Here is a 22,534-nt window from a genome sequence, read left to right as displayed (position 1 = left end):
TCCTGCCAGTGAGTGACAGATGTTTTGCCGTGTTTGAGATGTGCTTTCAGCCTCCTACTAATTACCATGACACAAATTGGCAGGAGTTTTTTTCCCAGGCTCCCAGCTCTAATTTTGCCCCTTTTTTGTGTCTTTTTTTCCTTTTTTTTTTTCTTATTTTCATCTTTTGGAAAGGTGGTGTCTCTGCATTGTGACACTTCGGGAAGAAACAATGTGGAGTCGGGGGCTCGTGTTCAGTCGTGATTTTCCTAACGTTTCTTCCATCCCTGCCAGGTTCTTACCCCTCTCCCAAGGCTGGCGCCACGCTGGTGGTCTACAAGGATTTGCTGGTGCTCTTTGGGGGRTGGACCCGGCCCAGCCCGTACCCCCTGCACCAGCCCGAGAGATTCTTCGATGAGATCCACACGTACTCTCCCTCCAAAAACTGGTAAGAGCAGCCTTTGATCCTGGAAAAATGGCTCTGGAATGCAGCTGCAGGAATGCCTGGGGAGCTGTGCGTGGTCCTGGTCTCCCAGGTGTGTCTCTGATGCGCTTTCTGAAACAAAAAAAAAAGCCCAGAAGCCACGCAAGGACAGCAGAGCTGAGGATGTGGCTCTGCCAAGCACCTCGTGGGCACTGGTTGCTTCCATATGGCCCTGGACTTGTACTTATGTATTCCAGATTCCCTGAGTATYCCAGCCAGCTGGAAAACCTGGGTGTTTTCAGTGCCTAATGGCTTTGGCTGGGAGCTCTGAGGTGTTCCTGAGATAAGCCTGAAGTGCTGGAGGTCTTGTTTTTTGTGGTGATTCAAAACTCAGCTCCCTCAGGGGGATGTGATAAATCAGATTTCTCCATCGTCTCAACCTCTGCCTTTCCAGCCCAGSAGTGTCCATGGAGCTGGCAGGAATTTGCCTTTTCCCTTTAAATACCATTTGGCTGATTTTAGACCTGGTTTTCTCACTGATCTTGTGTGTGAGAAAGAAAATTTCTGTATCAAAGAGAAGGTTCCTGCTCCTCTTGCACCGAGAACTTTTCATCCTCCAAAGTATCAATTACTCGCTGCACTTTGGGCAGTGTCATTACAACTCTGTAATTAAACCTCTTGGAAAGAATTCGAGGCAAACTTAATTGRAAGGGGAGATATTCCCAACTTGGCCATGGGATTTGGTCATGCCTTAAAAATGTTTAGCGCATTGGGATTTCTAATTAGTTTTGTTGCTGTTTGGATATTTGGCGGTTTTCCCTGTGGTTTTCCCCTGTCCTTGAGGGCTTTGCAGGCCACTGGGATTTGTTGTCTGGCCTTTCATCCAGCRTTTCCTTCACTGGGGAATGTCCTGYTGCCTCTCTTCCCAGGTGGAACTGCATCATGACCACRCACGGTCCCCCTCCCATGGCAGGGCACTCCTCCTGTGTCATCGAAGACAAAATGATTGTTTTTGGGGGCTCCCTCGGATCCCGGCAGATGTAAGTTTGGGATGGGGGCGTCTGACAAGAGCCCCTGAGAGCTAGGAGGGGGTTGGGAGGGTCTTGGGATTGCCCCTGAGGAATTCCCTGCAGGATTTTGGGGTCTGCCCACTGCCTCGGCACCCTCTGAGCCCGAGTTCCACWTCCCTGGTTGTGCCCTCAGCCTGTGTTGTCTCATCCCTGCAGGAGCAACGAYGTCTGGGTGCTGGATCTGGAGCAGTGGGCTTGGTCCAAGCCCAGCATCTCAGGGCCCAGCCCTCACCCGCGCGGGGGCCAGTCCCAGGTGAGCTCAGCCCAGCTTTGTCCCCAGCTCCAGGCAGCGCCCCAGGGTTTGTTCCTGAGTGCTCTGCGGGGCCCGGCCCGCCAGGCACGCTTCCCTGTCGGTGTGAGCATGTTCCCTATGTGACTCAGAGCCCTGCTGAGCTCAGTGGTGTGGGAGCCCCAGAGCTGATGGAGCCCCAGAGCTGTTGGAACCTCAGAGCTGTCAGAGCCCCAGAGCTGTTGGAGCCCTGCTCACCCCCACGGTTGCTCTGATCAGCGGGAAGGCAGCACAGCCCGGTTTAGCTCCGCTCCCCATCCCAACATCTAGTGCCTCAGCATCGCTTCCGCTCCTGGCATGGCCCCGCAGTGCTTGCCCGGGCAGGGAGCTCGGGGCTGTCACTTGGCCTGGTGCAGGTGTCCCCACCTGGGAGGGTGGTCAGTGATACCCTGAGGGCATGTCCTGCCAGGGCACCAGCAGGGCTCACCRGGCCATGCCCTGGAAAGGTGCCTGCAGGCACCTTCTGCCCACCAGTGGCACCCCCCAACAGCTCCCCTGTCCCACTATCGCTGCCAGCACCTGTCCTCCCAGACAACCCCTCTGTCCCTCTCCTTTGAGGATGTCGAATCTCGATAGATCTCAACAGATCTCGAGTCTCTGGTGCTGTGGGAAGGGCGATGGCTCTCCTTGTTGGCACAGGGCAGTGGGATGAGCCTGCACCCTGCTCTGCCCCTGACCCAGCAGAACCAGCTCTGTGCCAGCCCTGCTTCTCATCACGGGCACACGGAGCCCGGCCAAAAATCCTTCCCAGGCTGAAACTCCCCCTTGTCCCCTGCAGATCGTGATAGACAACGAGACCATTCTCATCCTCGGAGGCTGCGGTGGCCCAAACGCAGTGAGTACCTGGGGGAGCAGGGACAGGGACATCTCCCTGTCACCTGGGGGCTGGWTTGGGACGGAGGAACTCTGCACGTTGGTGGCATTTTATTCCTCAGATCTGGGCACCCACCTGGCAGATTTTCCGGAGAAGCTGTTTAGCTGTTGCTGGAGCTGCTTTTTAAGAAGCTTCTTAATTAAGAAAAATCGCCCCAGGCGCTCTCTGAACAGCTCCCTGGGGTTCCCTGAGCCTCGGCAGGGTGAGCCCTGACGTTTTCCTGGGATAGCAGATGGAAACAAAGGGATTTATCCATGGTCACAACGGGGTCAGTCACTGATGGGCAGTCAGCTCACCTGGAGCTCTGCAAAGCACCGCTCCCACCATCCCCACCCCGGTGTGATGAGCCCACAGCAAACTGGCCTCCTAAACCTCAGCTTGGGCTGGTGAATCGCAGACTCCTGAAGCCAYCCCACTTCCCTTCACAGCTGTTCAAAGACGCCTGGCTGCTGCACATGCAGGCCAACCCCTGGACGTGGCAGGCACTCAAGGTGGAGAACGAGGACCACGGAGCGCCGGAGCTGTGGTGCCACCCCGCGTGCAGGGTATGGACACAGCGGGTCCCCGCTCCCTCGCAGACATCCCCAGATCTGTGTTCCCTGCCCACAGTGCTCCATTCCTGGCACAAAGGGCCATCCTGACCCCTGTACCCTCTCTCCCCAGGTGGGACAGTGCGTCGTGGTCTTCAGCCAAGCCCCAAGTGGGAGAGCCCCGCTGAGCCCCAGCCTGAACTCGCGGCCGTCGCCCATCAGCGCCACGCCGCCCGCCCTGGTGCCCGAAACGCGCGAGTACCGCTCCCAGTCTCCGGTCAGGACCACGGACGAGGCTCCCTGTGTCAACGGCCGCTGGGGCACGCTGCGGCCCCGCAGGCAGACGCCGTCGGGCTCCCGGGAGGGCAGCCTGTCCCCAGCCAGAGGGGACGGCTCCCCCGTGCTCAACGGTGGCACCGTGTCACCTGGAGCGGTGCTGGCCGGCGGGGCCTCCCTGGACAGCCCYGTGCAGGCCCTGTCCCCTGGCACCCCCTCGGCCGCTGAGGGCTTCGACCTCAAGGTGGGGCCRGCCCTGGTGCCACGCCGGGGCTCGCTGCCTGAGCACAAGGACCTGCGCCTGGCCTCGGTCGAGCTGAGCTGGGAGCAGAAGCCCACGTCCCTCCCGTGCCAGCTGGACGGCGCAGAGGGCGGGCCGGGCACACGGAACCCCCCGGAGCACACCAATGGCGTCCACACGCCGCCCCATGCCGCCACCGCCCTGCCGGGGGCCGTGTCCCCTGGCGCGCTCCGCCGCAGCCTCGAGGCCATCAAAGCCCTCTCCTCCAAAGCTGCCTCGGCCTCGGCAGCGCTCAGCCCTCCCCCGGCGTCGTCRCCGGGCTCCCCGAGCAGCGAGCCGGGCTCAGCACGGCCGGGCACCACCCAGGCMGAGGGGCACTCTCTGCCACCCATCGCCCGGCGCCTCGGGCACCACCCACCACAGTCGCTGAACGTGGGCAAGCCGCTGTACCAGAGCATGAACTGCAAGCCCATGCAGATGTACGTGCTGGACATTAAGGACACCAAGGAGCGGGGCCGCGTCAAGTGGAAAGTGTTCAGCAGCAGCTGCGTGGTGGGGCCGCCCGAGACCAGTCTACACACAGTGGTGCAAGGCCGGGGCGAGCTCATCATATTCGGTGGCCTCATGGACAAGAAACAAAACGTCAAATATTACCCCAAAACGAATGCCTTGTACTTTGTGCGAGCAAAGAGATAATGAGTCCCTTGCCCGCCGCCTCCATCCCCTCYGTCCCYGCAGCCCCTCCTCCTTCCCAAGCCCTCTTCCCAACATGCAGGCGTTCAAACTGTGAATTAGGGAGCAGGAAACCAATAAAAGTCCAAGCAAACCCTCYGACACTGCCCCAACAGTTCCCAGCGAGAGCCCAGTTCAGTGAGTCGTGTTTACAGGCGGGGAAGGACCCATGGATCAGAGGATTTGGGATGAGCACCYGGGCCATTCTGCCAGCCATGATCCTCTTGGGTTCCTTTCTCAAGCGTTTGCGAGTTTTGCTCTCTCTCAGACTCCTCGTGGGTTGAGAGCACAAGTGGTTTTATAGGAATAACCCCAATTCCAGCAGGCAGGAGGTTGTTAGCTTGATTGATTCCATGCTTGACTCCGTCAGGAAAACAACAGCAATATCCCACTGGGAATCTCCCAGTGCTGCCAACCTTTGCTCAACACAAACGTGATGCCTTTTTGTTTTTGCCTCTCACCTGCCGCTCTCRTCCCTGTCCTCCAGGCAGGACCAGAAGAAGGAAGAAAGGACTTTTTTTTGAGTCAAAATGCCAAAAATCTTGATTGTTAGCATCCCTCCCTCTCCCTGCCCTGCTGGATCAGGCTTCAGGATCAGTTCTGATCCYATCTGATCAGCAAAAATACTCTGCAAATCCCATTATTCCCCYAAAAGTGAGATATTTGGCTGCCAACTCCCTTCTAGAATTAAAGGTTTCATTTCACTCAATGGCCCAAACCCATTCAAGGCCAGAGCAGCCTCTTGGAGCCTGGGAACAGGGTAGGTTTCCAGGGAAAAGGATGGATATCGGTAAATTCAAGGGCAGCCTCGATGCAGTAACTTCACCTCATCTTTGCACGTGCCTCCTTCTGCAAAGATTAAACCCAAATCCGAAGGGATTGAACCTGTGCGTCCTTCGTTTCCCTTCAAAAGGGGGAAAACCAGGGTGGATTCTGCCAGGTTTTGGTCAACAGCCTCAAGCACCCTCAAAGCAGGGAACCCTCCCCAAGCCGGCAGCGCCATGACGTGGTCCCTTCATCCCTGGTTTCTGTTTTTCTTCATTCCCACTGAGCTTTTTGCCGGTCGGAGCCTTAAATCCCATCCCAGCCGCGTGGGGACGGGGAGGGATTTGCTTCACYCGCGGCAATTCCACTTCTGTAAATAAAAATTCCACCCTCGTTGAATCCAACCTCTCCCGTTCATCCCGTGATTTGTCCTAAGGGAAAGCAAAATGCAGTTTTTCCCCCCCAAAAAAAACCCTCAAACCTCAGGAGCACCTTGGGTGAGCTGTGGAATATTCCTTCTCCGAGCTCGGCTGCAGGGAAGCCAGTCGAGGCTCGGGCATAGATTCCCACATCCCCTTTGCATGTTTTTTGCCACCCATCCCAAAAAAAGGAGTCAGAATGGGGTGGGTGGCGCCTCGATGTCCTCCTCCCTCCGGAGCAACCCTCCAGGGCTGTTCTCCCAACGTTTACATCCTCAGCCGCTCCGGGATCCCAGTGAGGGGCTGAGCCCTCCTTCYGCTCGGGAAACGCATGTTCTGTGCCGTTAATGACAGATTGGCCCCAAATTCCCGTCCCTGCCCCCCAAATGGCGCGGGAGCCGCTGGTGCTGTGAGCGAGGTGTCCCCCCCCGCGACTCAGGTGTCCCCCTGCCATCATTCCCGGGCCCAGCGCAGGAATGGCGAGCGATTCCGGTGATATTTAAAAACTTGTGTACATTTTTGGGGGGTTTGTGGGGGTCCTTCCCCCCTCCCGTCCCGACGAATTTTTAGTGGTTTAACAAATAAAAAGGAAAAGAAATGGATGGTYGGTGCTTTTGGGGAGTGGGCGGGGCAGGAATGGCGGGAGGGGGAATGTCCTGCTGCACTTCCCACAAGTTTGGGGTACACAAGTGGGGATTTGGGGTCTTTTTGAGGAAAAAACGGGAAATTCTTGTGCCGGGAGCAGTAGAAGGGGGAAAGGGAGACACAGAATTTGGCACTGTAAAGCCTTTGGAGCCAGAAATTTGGGATGGGGACCCCAAAGCCTGTTGTGGTTGGAAACTGAGGACCCCAAAGTCTGTTGGAGCTGGGAATTTGGGAATCCCAAACCATGTTGGGGATGGGGACCCCAAAACGTCCTGGGGCTGGGAGCTGGGGATGGGGAACTCAGATCTTGCCCGTGCTGGACATTGTGGACCCCAGGTCCTGCCAGGGTTGGGAATTTGGGATGGGGACCTGAAAGCCTGTCATCACTGGGAACTGGGGACTCAGACCTTGTTCGGGATGGACACTGGGAACACACATCCCAAAGACTGCTGGAGTTGGTGAYTGGGGGTGCCAGCAGTGGGAACTAGGGATCCCACAGCCTGTTGGGGCAGGAAATTGGGCATGGGGACCCCAAAGCTTGCTGGGGCTAGAAATTGGGACCCCAAGTCCTGCCAGTGTGGGAGATGCCAGCCCCCAAAGCATTCCAGTGTCAGTAATTAGGGATGATGAATGCGAAGCCTGAAAAAGCTGGCAGCTGGGGACCCCAAATCCCTCCAGCACTGGGAATCGGGGATGGGGATCCCCAAATCCCTCCAGTGCTGCACATCCGGCACCCCAAATCATTCTGGTGTCTGTAATTTGAGATGGGTCCCCAGGGCCAGGGGGTGGCTGGAATTGGGGACGCCCCAAAATCCGCGGAACCCCGCTCGCTGCACGCAACCCCGGCTTTTGGCGCATGCGCACATACAGGCAGGCACGGTCTCCATGGCGCCCCGCCCCTCGYGTGACGTCACGGCGAGGCGGAAGCGGCCTCAGGTGAGCGGTGCGGCCGCGCCTTAAAGGGACCGCGCGGGAAAATTCGTGTGGGGCGGCAACACTGGGAGGGATTTGGGGGACAGGAGGCTCAGTTCACCCCCTTTTAAATTTGGGGGGGGGGGGCGTGGGGCCAATGGGGGGGCACAGACCCCGTGGGGGTGTCACGGACCCCGTCAGGGGGTGCAGGGAGTCCGTGTGGGGCTGTGAGGGACCCCCTGGGAGATGGCGGGACACTGAGGGGGTCAGGGATCCCAGAGCGGGGCATGGGGACCCCAGAGGGGCAGGAGGACCATGGGAAGGGGGTGGGACCCTATAGGGGATGCAGGGACCCCGGGGTGTGGGGAAGGATCCTATTGGAGGGGTCAAGGACCCTATGTTGGGGTACAGGGGTCCCAGAAGGGCACTGAGACCCCATGGTGGGGTCAGAGAACCCATGGGAGGGTTGTGGGACCCCAGGGGAAACACAGGGCCCCCCCCAGAGGGGGTTTGGGACCCCAGAGAGGGGTCAGGGACCCCGTGGGTGATTTTGGGGACCGCATGAGAGGATGCTGGAACCCAAGGGGGTGTTTTTGGGGCCACATGGGAAGTTTTGGGGCCCCATGGGACAACAAAGGGACCCTGGTGAAGATGTCTGGACCCTGGGGTGAGGTCAGAAGGGGACCCCAAAGGCGCGGGGTGCAGTGACCCCACGGAGGAAGGGGGTGCTGCTCCCCGTGCCGCAGGTTCGGGGCCATGGCGGGGCAGGACCGGGAGCTGGAGCCGGGCTGGCTCCTGTCCCACGCCGGCCATCCCTACCTGGACTGCATCCTGCACAGGAACCAGCGCAGGGTGTTCGGTGAGTGCCCCTGAGCCCCAAACACGGGTTTGGAGCCCCCTAGAACCCCCCGAGCCTCAAAACTGCCCGGAGCCCCCAAATACGGGCTGGGAGCACCCCAAAACCCCCTGAGCTCCAAAACACCCCTGAACCCCCAAACACGAGCTGGGAGCGCCCCAAAACTCCCTGAGTCCCAAAACACTCCTGAGCCCCCAAACACGAGCTGGGAGCACCCCAAAACCGCCCCGAGCCCCAAAACACGAGCTGGGAGCGCCCCAAAACTCCCTGAGTCCCAAAACACTCCTGAGCCCCCAAACACGGGCTGGGAGCGCCCCAAAATCGCCCCGAGCCCCCAAACACGGGCTGGGAGCTCCCCAAAGCCCCCTGAGCCCCCAGCACGGGCTGGGAGCGCCCCAAAACCGCCCCGAGCCCGCAAACCCCCCTCCCTCTCCCTCCCCAGGTCTTCTGGAGCGCCCGGCGCTGCCGCCCGCCCTGGCTGTCCCCACTGTCACCTACAAACTGTTCCTGGCCGGCAAAAGTGGCGTCGGCAAAACAGCGCTGGTGGCCTGGCTGGGGGGGACCCCCGTACCCCCCGCCCACCACGAGACCCTCGGTACGTCCTGGGGGGGACCCGGTGATGGCGGGGTCCCGGGGGTGGCAGGGTCCCGGGGATGGCGGGGTCCCGGGGTGGCAGGGTCCCGGGGGTGACAGTGACAGTGACGGTCAGTCGGTGTCCCCGCAGGGATCGAGGCCACCCCGCTGTTCTGGCCGGCCAAGCCCCGCTCCAGCAGCCGCCCCGTGCTGTTCCAGCTGCACCTGTGGGACTGCGGGGACGCGGCGCTCCGCAAGTTCGAGCACCTGCTGCCCGTGAGTGGGGGACACCGTGGGCCGGGGCCGTTGCCGGGACCCGCGCTGAGGGACATTCCCGTCCCCAGGCTTGCAAGGAGGAGGCGGACGCCGCCCTGTTCCTATTCTCCTWCACGGACCGCGCGTCCTTCGCAGAGCTGCCGGCGCTCATGAACCGCGTGCTGGGCCCTGAGGATCGCCACCTCGTCAGGGTGGTCGTGGGCACCAAGTATCCTTTGGGGTGACCCTCGGGGGGGCCGCGGCACTTCTGGAATGGGGCTGCACCCCCGGGGCTCTCAGCACTTGGGGGCTGGGAATGGGTACGCTTTGTTACCCCAGTGGATTCCCGGCTCGTGATGATTTCATGGGATTTTGGGTTTTTTTCTAGGCGTTCCTTGACCCTGTGTCCACCCCAACAAATGGGTTCGCACCCTCAGATTTGTCAGCACTTGGTGTCTCAGTGGGCTGAGAAAGTGCACAGTTCATTAAATCAATGGGTTCACGGCTCCTGCTTATTTTTAGGGGTTTTTGCCACCCTGAAGGGTAGTTTTGGGGTGTTGATATCTCCCTTGACCCTGTGTCCCCACAAAAGCAGGTTTGCACCCCCAGATTTCAAACCACTCAGTCCCTAGGTGGGCAGAGGACACGCACACCTCATTACATCCATGGGTTCACAGCGCTGTTGAATTTCAGGTGCTTTTGGGGGGATTTTCCAGGGCGTTGCAGTTTCTCTTGACCCTCTGCACCCCAGATTCGATCTGTCCCCACACGCGGCYGTGACGGAGGGGGACGTCAGGGCCTTCGAGGGGACGTGGGGGCTTCGGGTGCTGCGGGTGGGGGCGACCCCGGGGGCCGGAGGGGCCCGGGCAGGGCTAGCCCGGGTCGCCCCCGTGCTGGACGCCCTGGTCGAGGGGCTCTGGCGGCGCGACCAAGTGACAGCCGGCGTCATCCCCGGGGACAGCGGGGACCCCCCCACCTGAACCCCCCTTTGGGGCCAGGCTCGGGCGAGCAGGGGCAGGAGGGGAAAAGGTGTTTTTTACTAAAATCTGGTTTTCTATGAAAAAAGATCCCTGGGTGGCCTGACTTGTCTGATTTGGGGGAATGGGGCTGTTGGGATGGAGGTGGAGGGGGACTTGGGGGGATTTGGGGTGCTGGGGGTAATGAAGATTTGGGGGTATTGGGGGATTTGGGGTGCAGGGATTAGTGGGATTTGGGGTGCAGGGATTAGTGGGATTTGGGGTGCTGCGGGATTTGGAGTGCTGTGGGTGGTTCAGGGTTTGGGGTGCTGTAGGTGACGGGATTGGGGTGGTGCGGTATTTGGGGTGCCGTGGATGGTGCTGTGGGATTTGGGGTGCTGTGGGATTTGGGGTGCTGTGGGTGGTGCAGGGTTTAGGGCGATGCGGGATTTGGGGTGCTGAGGGATCATGAGGACAGCAGTCCTGAGGATTTGGGGTGCCAGGGCCTGAGGGCGTCGGGCAGCCCCCCCAAAGCCCCCAGTATCGAAGCGGTGGGCGGGGGGCGCGGCCGGTAGTAACCGCGTGGCCCCGTCCCCTGCAGCCATTGGCTGCCACCCCCCGCCCTTCCCACGCCGATTCATGAATGAAAGGGGAGGGGACGGAGGGGGGGCGCGTTCACTCCTTCGGGGTCGAGCCCGGGGGGGTCCCCGCGGCGCTGCGGGACCCCCAAGCCCCTCCAGGGCCGTGCCCCACCTTGGGGGGGCTCCCGCACCCCCCTCCCCTCCGCCCAGCCGCGTCCCACCCTCGGACGCGCACCATCCCAGTGCCGGACTGGTGCGCACTGGGAGCGGCCGCTGCGCCTTTAAGAGCGGGCGTGGCCGGTGACGTCAGCGGGGCATGAATGAACAGGAGCGGGCGCGCGGCCCTACACCCCCCACTCCCCGCGGGGCCGCCGCTCGTGGGGCGCGCCCGGGACCCCCAAACCCGCCCGGCCATGGCGGGCGCGCTCCCGGCCCTCACCGCCCTCCTGCTCTCCGCGCTCGCCCCCGTGGCCGCCGAGGAAGGTGAGTCCCCCACTTTTTTTTTGGGGGGTGGCACCCCAATACTCCTTTATTGTGGGTACCTCCAAGGGTGGGGCAGTTTTGGGGTAAATTCGAGCAAATTACCCGAGATTTTGGTTTCGGGGGAGCTGAGTTTGGGAGCGCTCTGAGAGTAAAGGGTGATGTGGGTTTCCCCCTTCCCCCCACGGTTTGGGGTGCGGCGGGGACTCGGCAGGTGCCGGAGCGCGTTTTGGGGCGGAAAAGGTTAAAATCACGGGAGAAGTTGGAGTTARGGTGGATAATTTTAAACTAAAAGGAGAAAAGTTAAATTAAGGGGTGAAAGTTAAAGTAAGGGGTGGCAGTTTAAAAGGTGGGGGGAGTAAAACTTACGGGAATGAGGGAAGCTAAAATGGGGGGGAAATAAAATGGAGGAGAAAAAAACTTAAATGGGGAGAAAAAAACCTAAAGTAAGAGGAAAACCGCGCGTTTGGGGCAACTTTTCCCATGCTGTGTGTTCGCCTGACGCACCGGGGCTGGATCCTGCCGGGATCCCCCCGAAGGAGGTTGGCAGAGGGGTGAGGATGAGGAGGGTTAACAAATAAAGCCCCCCAAAAGGGGAAAATCACCTTAAAATGGAGCGTTTCCCATGGGTGGTGCAGGGCCGGGTAGGATCCGGCCGGAGAGCTGGAAAACAATGTCAGGAAAATCCCAAAAAGTTGCTGGGAAAAAACAAGCAGCGTCTCGGCCTCCACCTCACAACCCTTCCCCCAGTGATTTTTGGGCTTAGTTTGGGAGGGTTGAGCAAAAAAAAAAAAAAGTGGGAAATTCACTTCTTGTGTATACATTGAATTTTTTAAAAATTAAATTTTTRTAAGTTCTGCCTGATGAGTTTAATCCATCATTTTTAGAGTGTAAGGTGGAAAAATCCAGCCCCAAATGCAAATAAATCAGAGGCTGGGATGGAAAATACTCCCTAAAAACTAAAAATGTGGTAAAAAAMCCCCAAAATTAGGATTTTTGGAAGTGCGGGGGGCAGCAGAGGGGGTCACCCTCTGGCAGTTGTGGGATTTGGGGTGTGTTCCCAAAGTGCTGTTTCCCAGGAGGGAATATTGGGATTTGGGGTTTAAAAAGTGCATGGGGTGAAAGCGAAAGTGGGGGAGAGTGGCAGGATTTGGGGGCTGAGGGGGGATTGGTTCCTATTGCTCAGAAAMGGTGAGACCCAGTGGGGTTTGAGGTGAGCTGAGGTGGGGAAGGGATTGGGATTGGAATGGGGTTCATTTTGGGATTATGGTTGGGGTTCAGACTGAGATTGAGGAGGGGGCAAGGTTGAGATGAGGATGGGGAGGGGATGGGATTCATTTTGGGGTTTGGACTCTGATTAAGGTTGAGATGGGGATGGGATYGGGATGGGGACAGGAATGGGAGCTGAGGGGGTAGGATTGGGGTTCATTTTGGGGATGGGATGGGGTTCAGATTCAGACAGATTGGAACCGGGCCAGGATTGGGGTGGGACGGGGTTAGGGCCGGACAGGGACAAGGATGCAGCCGGGAACGGGCCGGGGATGCGGCTCTGGAGCGCGGGGGTGGCACTGAGGACGATGATGGAGTTGGTGACCGCATTCACGATGGCACTGGGGGTGGCGGTGGCCGGGGTGACGAAGGCGACGGAGAATTTGATGATACGATGTGACGGTGGCGGTGGCGGGGGGTACAGGTGACACTGGGGATGGGGGCGCTGCCCCGGGAGCTGCCGCGGGCGCTGCGCCCCTGAAGCAGCCCCAGCGCCGGGAGTGTCCCCAGAGCCATCCCGGCGGCACCCGCAGGGAACCCCCGCCCGCGCCGGCTCCGGCCCCCGCCACTTTCCGCTCTCCGGAGGCTCGCGGGGGGATTTCCAGCCTCAGGAAAACCGGGATATCCGCYCCGGCATCCTTCCTGAGCCCTGGCACGGCGCGGGGGGGGGACGCTGGAGCCGCCCGTGTCACCCCCGGGCAGGATTTGGGGTCCCCCCGGGCAGGGTTTGGGGTCTCCCCAGTTCCGATCCTCTCGGGGCGCGCCGGGAGCTGGGGGGGCGCATCCGGCCCGAAAGTCGCCGGTGCCGCCGGCYCCATCCCGCCGGTGAACCCGAGCGTCCCGGCGCATTCCTGGGGGGTGATTCACCGGGGGGGCCCCACTCCCTGCCCGGCCTCCTCTTCCTCCTCTTCCTCTCCTGGCGCTGGATCCGGCCACCGCCCTCGGCGTGCCAGGGCAGGTCCCGCCGGGCCCGCGGCCTCCCYGCTTCTGGGGGCGGCCCCGGGGGCTCCTTCCAGCGGAATCTATCGGGAATGGGGGCTCCGTGGGGCCTGGGAATGATTCGAGGTTCTGGGGACATCCGTGGCTCTTGGGGATGTCGGTGGGGATGGGGTGGGTCCTGGGGGCATCCAGGGGTCCTGGTGGAGTGTCTGTGGGTCTCAAGGATGGACACACAGGTCCCAGGGATGTCCGTGGATCCCGGTGGCATCTGTGGGTCCCAGGGACACCCGTGGGTGCCCAGGACATCCATGAATTTTGGGGTCATCCAAGCGTCATCCATGGGACATCCATGCACATTCTGGGGACTTCTGTGGGGATGTCTGTGGGTCCTGGGRGACTTCCAGGGGTCCTGGAAACATCTGTGGGTCCCAGGGTTTACACACAAGTCCTGAGGGACATCTCTGGGTCCTGGGGGATGTCTGTGGGTCCTGGGGGACGTCCATGGGCCAAAGGGGTTTGTTGGTGGCACATGCAGGTCCTGGGGTTGTCTGTGGTGGCATTTGCTGACATCCCTCTCCTCTCTCCTGTCCCACAGTGGTGCTGCTGGACTTCGCCAAGGCTCACGGGGAGCTGGGCTGGCTCACCCATCCCTACGGACAAGGGGTGAGCACCCACACACTCCGGCCCCACTGGGATGGGGACAGGGAATGGGGACTCACTATGGGGACTGGGGACAGCCATGGGGGAGCTCTGTGGGGATGGGGGCAAGAACATCTTTGGGGACCTTCACAGGAATGGGGATGAGGACATCCATGGAAATAGAGACATCCATGGCAATGGGAACAGGGACACCCATAGGGACAGGAGCACCTGTAGAAAGGGACCACCACAGGAACATCCCATGGGCAGGGTCATCCATGGAGTTGGAGACCTTCACTGGAATTGGGTTGGGGCCCTCCATGGGACCARGAACACCCATGGGGACAGACATGGGGACATCCGTGGGGTTGGAGACCTCTGGGATGTGTCTGGGGACCTCCCTGAGGGTGGGAACGGAAGAAGGTGATGAGGACAAGCCCATCCCTGGGGTCAGGARGCCGTGCCTCAGTTCCTCCCCATAACCCTGTTTGTGTCTCTGTGGGGACAGTGGGACCAGCTGCAGAACGTCCTCAATGACTCGCTGATCTACATGTACTCGGTGTGCAACGTCCTGGAGGGCGAGCAGGAGAACTGGCTGCGCACCAACTGGATCTACCGCGGCGTGGCCCAGCGCATCTTCATTGAGCTCCAGTTCACCGTGCGCGACTGCAACAGCTTCCCCACGGCCGGCGGCGGCTCCTGCAARGAGACCTTCAACCTCTACTACGCCGAGTCYGATGTGGACTATGGCACCAACTTCCAGAAGCGGCAGTTCCGCAARATCGACACCATCGCTCCGGATGAGATCACTGTGCAGGAAGACTTTGCYGCCCGCAATGTGAAACTCAACGTGGAGGTGCGGTCGGTGGGGCCCCTGCGGAGGAAGGGTTTCTACCTGGCCTTCCAGGACCTGGGAGCCTGCGTGGCGCTGCTCTCCGTGCGTGTTTACTACAAGCGCTGCCCGGCCGTGGTGCAGGGCATGGCACAGTTCCCGGAGACCGTGGCCGGGGCGGACTCGCAGACCTTGGCTGAGGTGCGGGGCTCGTGCGTGGCCGAGGCGGTGGCCGAGCAGGCRCCGGCTCTGCACTGCAATGCCGACGGCGAGTGGCTCGTGCCCATCGGGGAATGCCTGTGCCGGGCTGGCTTCCAGAGCGTGGGAGACACCTGCCAAGGTAGGGACTGGRGCATAAATTGGGGGCTGAGAGGTGTCTGGGCTCGAGGAATGGGGGTTTGGCCCCAAAATTCCCTGTCCTGAATCCTCAGCCTTGAGCTCAGTGAGTGTGGAAGGGCTCAGCTGGGAGAAGGGTGGGGCAGCAGCTGCAAAAATGAGGTGAAATGCCCTAAAAWTTCCCCATTTGGGGTTGGAGAAAGGAGGTGTTGGTTCCAAAATTCCCAGTCCTGGATCCTCATCTTTCAGCACCACTGGTGTAGTGACTGTGTGAGAGCTCAGCAGGCTGAAAGGTGGGCTGGGGAAGTTCCCAATAAACAATAAGATTAAATACCCTGAAATTCCCAATTTGAGTTAGAGAAATGAGAGGTGTGGCCCAAAATTCCCCATCATGGCCCATTCCCCTGAGCATCACTCCTGCAGTGAGTGTGACAGGGCTCAGCCAGGAGAGGGCTGGGCTGGGGTTGGCGCGGTGGGCAATAATAAAGAAGCTGCAAAATGAGGTGAACTCCCCCAAAATCCCTCTCTGGCTGCTTTGGGGGTCCTGCCCTCCCGTTCCCCCGCGCCAGCTGCTGATCCTGCGGATGGGGCACAGGATTTGGAATCTCACCAGTGTCACTTTGTGTGTCCCCCCAGCGTGTCCCCCCGGCACCTTCAAGGCTGTGGTGTCCTCAGTGGGCTGCCAGCCCTGTCCCCTCCACACCCTGCCCTCCCCAGCCGCCGCCGCCACCTGCCCGTGCCAGGATGGATTCTTCCGGGCCCCCGAGGACCCACCAGAGCACCCCTGCACCCGTAAGTCACCTCCGGAGGGGGGACCCCATGGGATGGCTCTGTCCCCTGACCCCGCCCGTGTCCCCTGACCCTGCCCGTGTGCCCCGCAGGTCCCCCCTCGCCACCCCAGGCCGTCACAGCTGTGGGGCTGGGGGCCGCGGTGCAGCTGCGCTGGGCCCCACCCACCGACCCTGGTGGCCGCGAGGACGTCACCTACAGCGTCACCTGTGAGCAGTGCTGGCCCGAGAGCAGCGAGTGCCGGCCCTGTGATAGCGGGGTYCGGTTCTCACAGCCCCCCCGGGGGCTCACAGGCACGGGGGTCACTGTAACTGACCTGGAGCCGCAYGTCAACTACACCTTCACTGTGGAGGCCCGCAATGGGGTGTCCCCCTACAGCCACCAGCGCAGTGTGGCCAGTGCTACCATCAGCATCAACCAGACAGGTGAGAGGACACCGACAGCTCCCACACCTTCCCTCGTGGTGGGGACACCTTTGTGGTGGGGACACCTCTGTGATGTTCCCCTTCCCCTTGCGGACACCTCGGTGACRTCCCTATGTGTCCCCATGGCAGAGCCCCCCCGGGTGACATCGGTGAGCCTGGACGGACGGACGGCCACCAGCCTGGTCCTGTCCTGGACGGTGCCACTGCGGCAGCAGAGTCAGGTCTGGAAGTACGAGGTCACCTACAGCAAGAAGGTCAGTCTGGTGACACAGCCTGCCACCCCCATCCGTGTCACCCCCATCCGTGTCACCCCCATCCGTGTCCCCAGCTGTGTCACCTCTGTTCATGCAATCTCCTTCCATGTCTCCATCCCTCCCATGTTTATCCCTCAATCCATGTCACCTCCCCAATCCATGTCACCTCCACATCCATGTCACCTCCCCATCCTTGCCTCCATCCATGTCACCTCCCATGTTCATCCCTCCATCCCTGTCACCTCCATCCCTGCCCCATCCCTGTCACCTCTCCCACGTCACCTCCATCTTTGCCCCACCTGAGCCGCCCTCCCTGCGTGTCACGCCAATGTCCCTGTTGATGTCCCCAGGTGGATGAGAACAGCTACTCCGTGTTGCGCTGTGAGGGCACCTCTGTCACGCTGCCCAAGTTGTCTCCAGGCACTGCCTACGTGGTTCGGGTCCAGGCTCTCACCGCTGACGGCCACGGTGCCTTCAGCCCCCAGCACGAGTTCGAGACGCTGCCCGAGGGTGAGGAGGGGCTGGGGGCTCTGGGGTTGTGGGGCAGGGGCTCTGGGGTGGGGGCTCTGGGTGCAGGGGCTCACCTGGACAGTCCCYGCAGGTTCCGAGGCCATGGCATCAACCGCTGTCATCACCGGCACCGTCGCTGGCATCGTCTTCGTCGTCCTGCTCTTGGCCACTCTCCTCTATGTCCTCCGGAGGTAAGGGGACAGACCCCCCTGAGACCCCCAAAAAACCCAAAATGTCATTGTCCCATCACCAAATGTGGGTGAGGGATGGTCTTTGGGACAAAGGAGGGTTTTTTTTTGTCCACAGGAGAAGGAGGTCACGGCTGCGCCAATCCGCTGAGGACGTCTACTTCTCCAAGTCAGGTGAGCCATGGGACAGTGGGGACAGCGGCGATGGGCGGGTGGTCACAGGGACACTGACCCCTCTCCCTGACACCCCAGACCAGCTGAAGCCTCTCAAGACGTACGTTGACCCCCACACCTACGAGGACCCCAACCAAGCCATGCTCAAGTTCACCACCGARATCCCTCCATCCTTCATCACCCGCCAGAAGGTCATCGGCGCTGGTGTGTAGCTTTGTCCCCCCAAAGACATCCCAAAATCGGGGCAGGGCGGGGTGGGGGCTTAAGGGTGACCCCGTTTCTTGGAGCAGGTGAATTTGGGGAGGTGTACAAGGGCACCCTGAAACGCGGCAGGAAAGAGGTGCCCGTGGCCATTAAGACGTTGAAGGTGGGGTACACGGAGAAGCAGCGCGTGGACTTCCTGAGCGAGGCCACCATCATGGGACAGTTCTGCCACCACAACATCATCCGCCTCGAGGGMGTTGTCTCCAAGTGTGAGTGGCCTTTATGTCCTGTCGCCCCCAAAAACCCACCCCAATTTCTCAGCAAAACACCCCAAAAAAGTTATGTAAAAATAGGGTGTTTTGAGCAACAGAGAAATGGGGATTTGGGGGATTTGGGTATTTTGGGCTTTTTTTGGAGGATGAGGTTGGGGATTTTTTTGGGGGGAGAGAATTCAGAGTTATTTGGGAAGTTTTAGGGGCAGTTTAGGGCATTTTTTAAGGAATTGGGGAAGTTATTTCAGGGTTTTGGCAGTTGGGGTTTGTTGGGGTCTTTAAGGGGCTTGAGGCTTTTTGTTGTTTTGGGGATGTTTAACAGAGGTGATTTTTTGGGGGGGGTTGGGGGTGTGGGTTTTTTGGGGGAAACTGAGGTGATTTGGGTTTCTGGGGGTGCTTGGGGTGTTTTATTATTTTTGAGGGGTTGGGATTGTTTTCAGGAGTTGGGTTTTTTTGAGGGTCATTGGGCATTCTGGGCTTTTGAGGATTTTGGGAGGGCTTGTRGGAGGCTCAGAGATTTTAAGAGGGTTGGAAGGATACTTTTTTTGGGGTACTTACCTGCTTTTGGGGTCTTTTTTCATGCAGACAAGCCCTTCATGATCATCACGGAGTACATGGAGAACGGGGCACTGGATAAATTCCTGCGAGTAAGTTACACATGATGGCAACGACCACGGGGTGGTGGAACCTCCAACCGCCACCGGGGAGGTTGGACGACAGGTGGATTCCAGGCTGAATTCTCCCCTTTTCCCAGGAAAAAGAAGGCGAATTTGGCATCATCCAGCTGGTGGGGATGTTGAGGGGCATTGCTGCCGGCATGAAGTACTTGGCCAACATGAATTACGTCCATCGGGACCTGGCTGCCAGGAACATCCTGGTGAACAGCAATCTGGTGTGCAAAGTGTCCGATTTYGGGCTCTCCAGGGTGTTGGAAGATGACCCTGAAGCCACCTACACCACCAGCGTGAGTGTCACCGCGGTGGGGCGGGTGGTCATGGAGGGGTGGTTGGCCAAGGTCCGGGGTGGTTGGTGGTGTTGGGGTGGTTGAACAAGGTGGGTGATTGTCCATCCCGGTTGACCAGGGTGAGGGCGTTGGCCATGGCGAGGGTGGTTGTCCAGGGTGAGCAATTGTCCATCACAGTTGGCCATGTTGGGGTGGTTATCCATCATGTTTGGCCAGGTTGGGGTGGTTGGCCATGTTGGGCTGATTGTCCATCACGGCTGGCCATGTTGGGGTGGTTGTCCATTGTGGTTGACCATGGCAAGGGTGGTTTTTTGGGGTGTGCAGAGCTGACCCCAATGCTCCCATAGGGCGGGAAGATCCCGATCCGTTGGACAGCACCCGAAGCCATCTCCTACCGCAAGTTCACCTCTGCCAGCGATGTCTGGAGCTACGGCATYGTCATGTGGGAGGTGATGTCCTACGGCGAGCGTCCATACTGGGAGCTCTCCAACCATGAGGTGAGTGCCCGCCCTCTGCCATCACTGTTTCGGGGGCTGGCCAAGACCAGTTGGATGGGGCTTGGAGCACCCTAGACCATGTGAGATGTCCCTGCCCATGGCTGGGGCTGGAACGAGAGGAACTTTAAGGCCCTTCCAACCCAAACCATTTGGGATTCTGTGAATGTGCAGCTCTTTTGAGGGGGGCTATCACTGACCCTCCTCCTCCTCATAGGTGATGAAGGCCATCAACGAGGGCTTCCGCCTGCCAGCGCCGCTGGACTGCCCCTCGGCCATCTACCAGCTGATGATGCAGTGCTGGCAGCAGGAGCGCTGCCGGCGCCCCAAGTTCACCGACATCGTCAGCATCCTGGACAAACTCATCCGCGCCCCCGAGTCCCTCAAGGCGCTGGCGGATTTYGACCCCCGGTGAGCRCRGGGAGCACCAGKATGGGGAGGGGAGCAAGGACGGGGAGGGGAGCRGGTGCCCAGAGAAGCTGTGGCTGCCCTGAATCCCTGGAAGTGTCCAAGGCCTGGCTGGATTGGGCTTGGAGCACCCTGGGACAGTGGGAAGTGTCCCTGCCCATGGCAGGGRGTRGCACTGGATGGGATTTAAGGTCCCTTCCAACCCAAACCAGTCCAGGACTCTCTGATTTTTGCACATCTTTGCATCTACTATCATTTTTTGCACTCTTGTGCAAAATTTTATTTTCATCTTCGCATTTTTTGAATCATTTTTTGCACTCTTGTGATGCTGTTTTGGGTTGGGTTTTGCATCTCTGCACTCTCATGCTGCTTTTGGCATCATCTCCATTTCTGCATTTTTTTTGTAGCTTCTTGTTTTCACATCATTTTTGTATAATTTCATTTCTGCATCTTCATTTCATTGTCCCATTTTTGCATTTATTTTTTTGCATCTTCCCATTTCTGCGTCATTTTTTTAAACTTCCACTTTCATGCTTTTTGCATAATTTTATTTCTGCACTGTTTTTGCATGTTCCAAATTTTTACAATATTTTTTTCACCTTTCTATGTCTATGTAGAATTTCTTATCTTTCCATTTTCACATTATTTTTTGCATCTTTTCAGCCCTGTGTTATTTTTCCATCCTTCCATTTTCACATCTTTTTTTGCCACCTTTTCATTCCTGCACCATTTTTGCACCTTTCCCTTCCTGCACCATTTTTTGCATTGTTTCATCTCTGCAATATTTTTGTGTCCTGGCCTTTCTGCCTCATTTTTTGCACCTTCCATTTTCGCATTATTTTTTCACATCCCCCCATTTCCACACCATTTTTTGCATCATTGCCTTTCTGCATCATTTTTACGCCCTTCTGCTTTCACATTATTTTCCCAGCCTCACATTTCTGCGCCCTTTTTTTTCATCTTTCTATTTTTGCATCATTTTTCTCCCCAGGGTGTCCATCCGCCTGCCCAGCACCAGYGGCTCCGAGGGCGTCCCGTTCCGCTCCGTCCCGGAGTGGCTGGAGTCCATCCGGATGCCCCAGTACACCGAGACCTTCATGGCCTCGGGCTACAGCACCATTGAGAAGGTTCTGCAGATGACCAACGAGTGAGTGTCCCCTGCTGTCCCCCAGTGTTCCCATACTGGCCCCATGCCATTCCCTGCTGTCCCTGGGACATGTCCCCACACTGTCCCCACGCTGTCCCCATACCCTCCCCTCTCAGTCCCATGGGACAGCGATATGCTGGGAACGGAAACCACTTCCATGGCCGTGGTGGCCTGAGGGACGAGATAAAATTAGATGTTCCTTGGCCAGAGAGGCCAGGATGACCCATGTCCATCCATCCCTCAGGCCAAGCCGTGTCCATCCATCCCTTGGGATGATCCCCATCCATCCATCCCTCGGGATGATCCCCATCATCCATCCCTCAGGCTGAGCTGTGTCCATCCATCCCTCAGGATCATCCCAGTCCATCCATCCCTCAGAATGACCCCTGTCCTCCATCCCTCGGGCTGATCCCTGTCCCTCCATCCCTTGGGCTGACCCATTGGGATGATCCCTGTCCACCCATCCCCACCCCCGGAACGCTGCCCCTGGGGCTCCCCCAAAGCCGGGCTGTGTCTGTCACAGGATCCATCCCCTCACAGCCCCCGTTCCCCCCAAAGCCGGGCTGTGTCTGTCACAGGATCCATCCCCTCCCAGCCCCCGTTCCCCCCAAAGCCAGGCTGTGTCTGTCACAGGATCCATCCCCTCACAGCCCCCGTTCCCCCCAAAGCCGGGCTGTGTCTGTTGCTGGATCTATCCGTTCCCCCCAAAGCCAGGCTGTGTCTGTTGCTGGATCCATCCCCTCCTAGCCCCCCTTCCCCAGCCCATCCCGGGCTCTCCCTCCCCCAGTCCTGATTCTCTTTTCCCGTTTCCCAGGGACATCAAGCGGATCGGGGTGCGGCTGCCAGGGCACCAGAAGCGCATTGCCTACAGCCTGCTGGGGCTGCAGGAGCTGGCGGGCGCCGGGGGGGGCCCGGGCTGATCCCAAACACCCCAAACACCACATGAAGACCCCCCCCTCTTCCCCGAGGGGTTTATTTATTATTTCTGTAATTATTAAGGTTTTTTTTTTATAGTGTTATTGATATTATCCCCGTACTTGGGGATGAAACGGGTGCTGCCCCTGCCCTCCCCCCTAAAAAAAAAAAAATGGAATTTCATGCTCATTTGGAGCTGGGGGAGTGGGATTTTTCTTCTTATTTTTCCCCCCACATTTCAAGGAAAAAAGGGCTCAGTCCCAAAACGGATTTATTTTTACTTTTTTGTYCCTATTTATTCCTCTCCCACCGGGTTTTTGGGTGGTTTTGTTCCACTTTAACGCTGATCTGCCAGTGTTGCCTTRTATTTTTTAATGTAATTTATTCTATTTTTGTATATTTATTGCGAGGAATTAAAGGTTGTGTCAGGTTTGGGAGAGAAAAAAAAGGGGGAAATAAAAAAAAAATACTTGGATGCTTTTCCCCCCCATTTTTTATGGACTTACGGGGATTTTTGTGGGGTTTTGAATAAAAATATGAGCTTTTTTGTTTTCTAGAATATTTTGTTTTCCCACTGTTTCACAGAGATTGAGGGAATTTGAGTGGCAAAGAGAGGCAGTTTCCCCTGGATTTCAGGGGGTTTAAGGGCATTTTTAAGGGAACTTAAAGGATTTTAAGTGGGTTTTAAAGGGGTTTTTAGGGTGTTTTAAGGATTTTTAAAAGGTTTTTTTGGGGTATTAACAGGGAATTAAATAGGTTTAAAGATTTTTTTAGAGTTTTTAAGGGTTTTTAAGGAGTTATCAGGATCTGTAAAGTGGCTTAGGGGCTTTAAAGGGGTTTAAAGTTTTTTTAGGGGGACTTAATGTTTTTTAAGGGGTTTTATTTAGGGACTGTTTTTGGGGAGTTAAGGGTGGTTTA

General features: G+C 58.3%; 3 protein-coding genes across 4 annotated transcripts; all 3 read left to right on the top strand.

Moving 5' to 3' along the window:
• Window positions 1-206: 206 nt before the first annotated feature.
• Window positions 207-6,194, top strand: FBXO42 (F-box protein 42; the record flags this gene model as incomplete). The annotated part of the gene is made up of 6 exons (XM_057380220.1): window positions 207-427; window positions 1,333-1,443; window positions 1,630-1,726; window positions 2,541-2,597; window positions 3,065-3,181; window positions 3,300-6,194. Coding segments are annotated over 6 exons (1,683 nt in total), but the record flags the coding sequence as incomplete, so codon positions are not given.
• A 967-nt stretch (window positions 6,195-7,161) lies between these two features.
• On the top strand, window positions 7,162-9,928 carry CPLANE2 (ciliogenesis and planar polarity effector complex subunit 2). 2 transcript variants are annotated; one of them, XM_057380195.1, is made up of 6 exons: window positions 7,162-7,180; window positions 7,903-8,015; window positions 8,455-8,607; window positions 8,737-8,861; window positions 8,930-9,069; window positions 9,592-9,928. In XM_057380195.1, exons 2-6 carry the CDS (start codon window positions 7,913-7,915, stop codon window positions 9,818-9,820), a joined length of 750 nt encoding a protein of 249 aa, XP_057236178.1. In that variant the 5' UTR covers window positions 7,162-7,180; window positions 7,903-7,912; the 3' UTR covers window positions 9,821-9,928. The 2 variants fall into 2 exon arrangements, with proteins under 2 accessions (XP_057236178.1, XP_057236177.1); XM_057380194.1 differs by lacking the exon at window positions 7,162-7,180 and having other exon boundaries at window positions 7,324-8,015; window positions 9,592-9,927.
• A 750-nt stretch (window positions 9,929-10,678) lies between these two features.
• On the top strand, window positions 10,679-22,175 carry EPHA2 (EPH receptor A2). The gene is given in 19 exon segments (XM_057380193.1): window positions 10,679-10,715; window positions 10,718-10,767; window positions 10,770-10,860; window positions 13,661-13,728; window positions 14,213-14,876; window positions 15,509-15,664; window positions 15,754-16,086; window positions 16,216-16,340; window positions 16,691-16,850; window positions 16,942-17,041; window positions 17,157-17,212; window positions 17,291-17,416; window positions 17,503-17,685; window positions 18,274-18,335; window positions 18,443-18,652; window positions 19,000-19,149; window positions 19,364-19,557; window positions 20,546-20,701; window positions 21,516-22,175. Coding segments are annotated over 19 exon segments (3,012 nt in total). The 5' UTR covers window positions 10,679-10,693; the 3' UTR covers window positions 21,622-22,175.
• The last annotated feature ends 359 nt before the right edge of the window (window positions 22,176-22,534 follow it).

The sequence above is a fragment of the Malurus melanocephalus genome, unplaced genomic scaffold (assembly GCF_030028575.1).
Source record: "Malurus melanocephalus ecotype Western Australia unplaced genomic scaffold, MMel_1.1 scaffold_440, whole genome shotgun sequence".
In the NCBI taxonomy this organism is placed as follows: Eukaryota; Metazoa; Chordata; class Aves; order Passeriformes; family Maluridae; genus Malurus; species Malurus melanocephalus.
The sequence above is the reverse complement of the archived record's forward strand: the minus strand, read 5'-3'. Positions and strand labels throughout refer to the sequence as shown.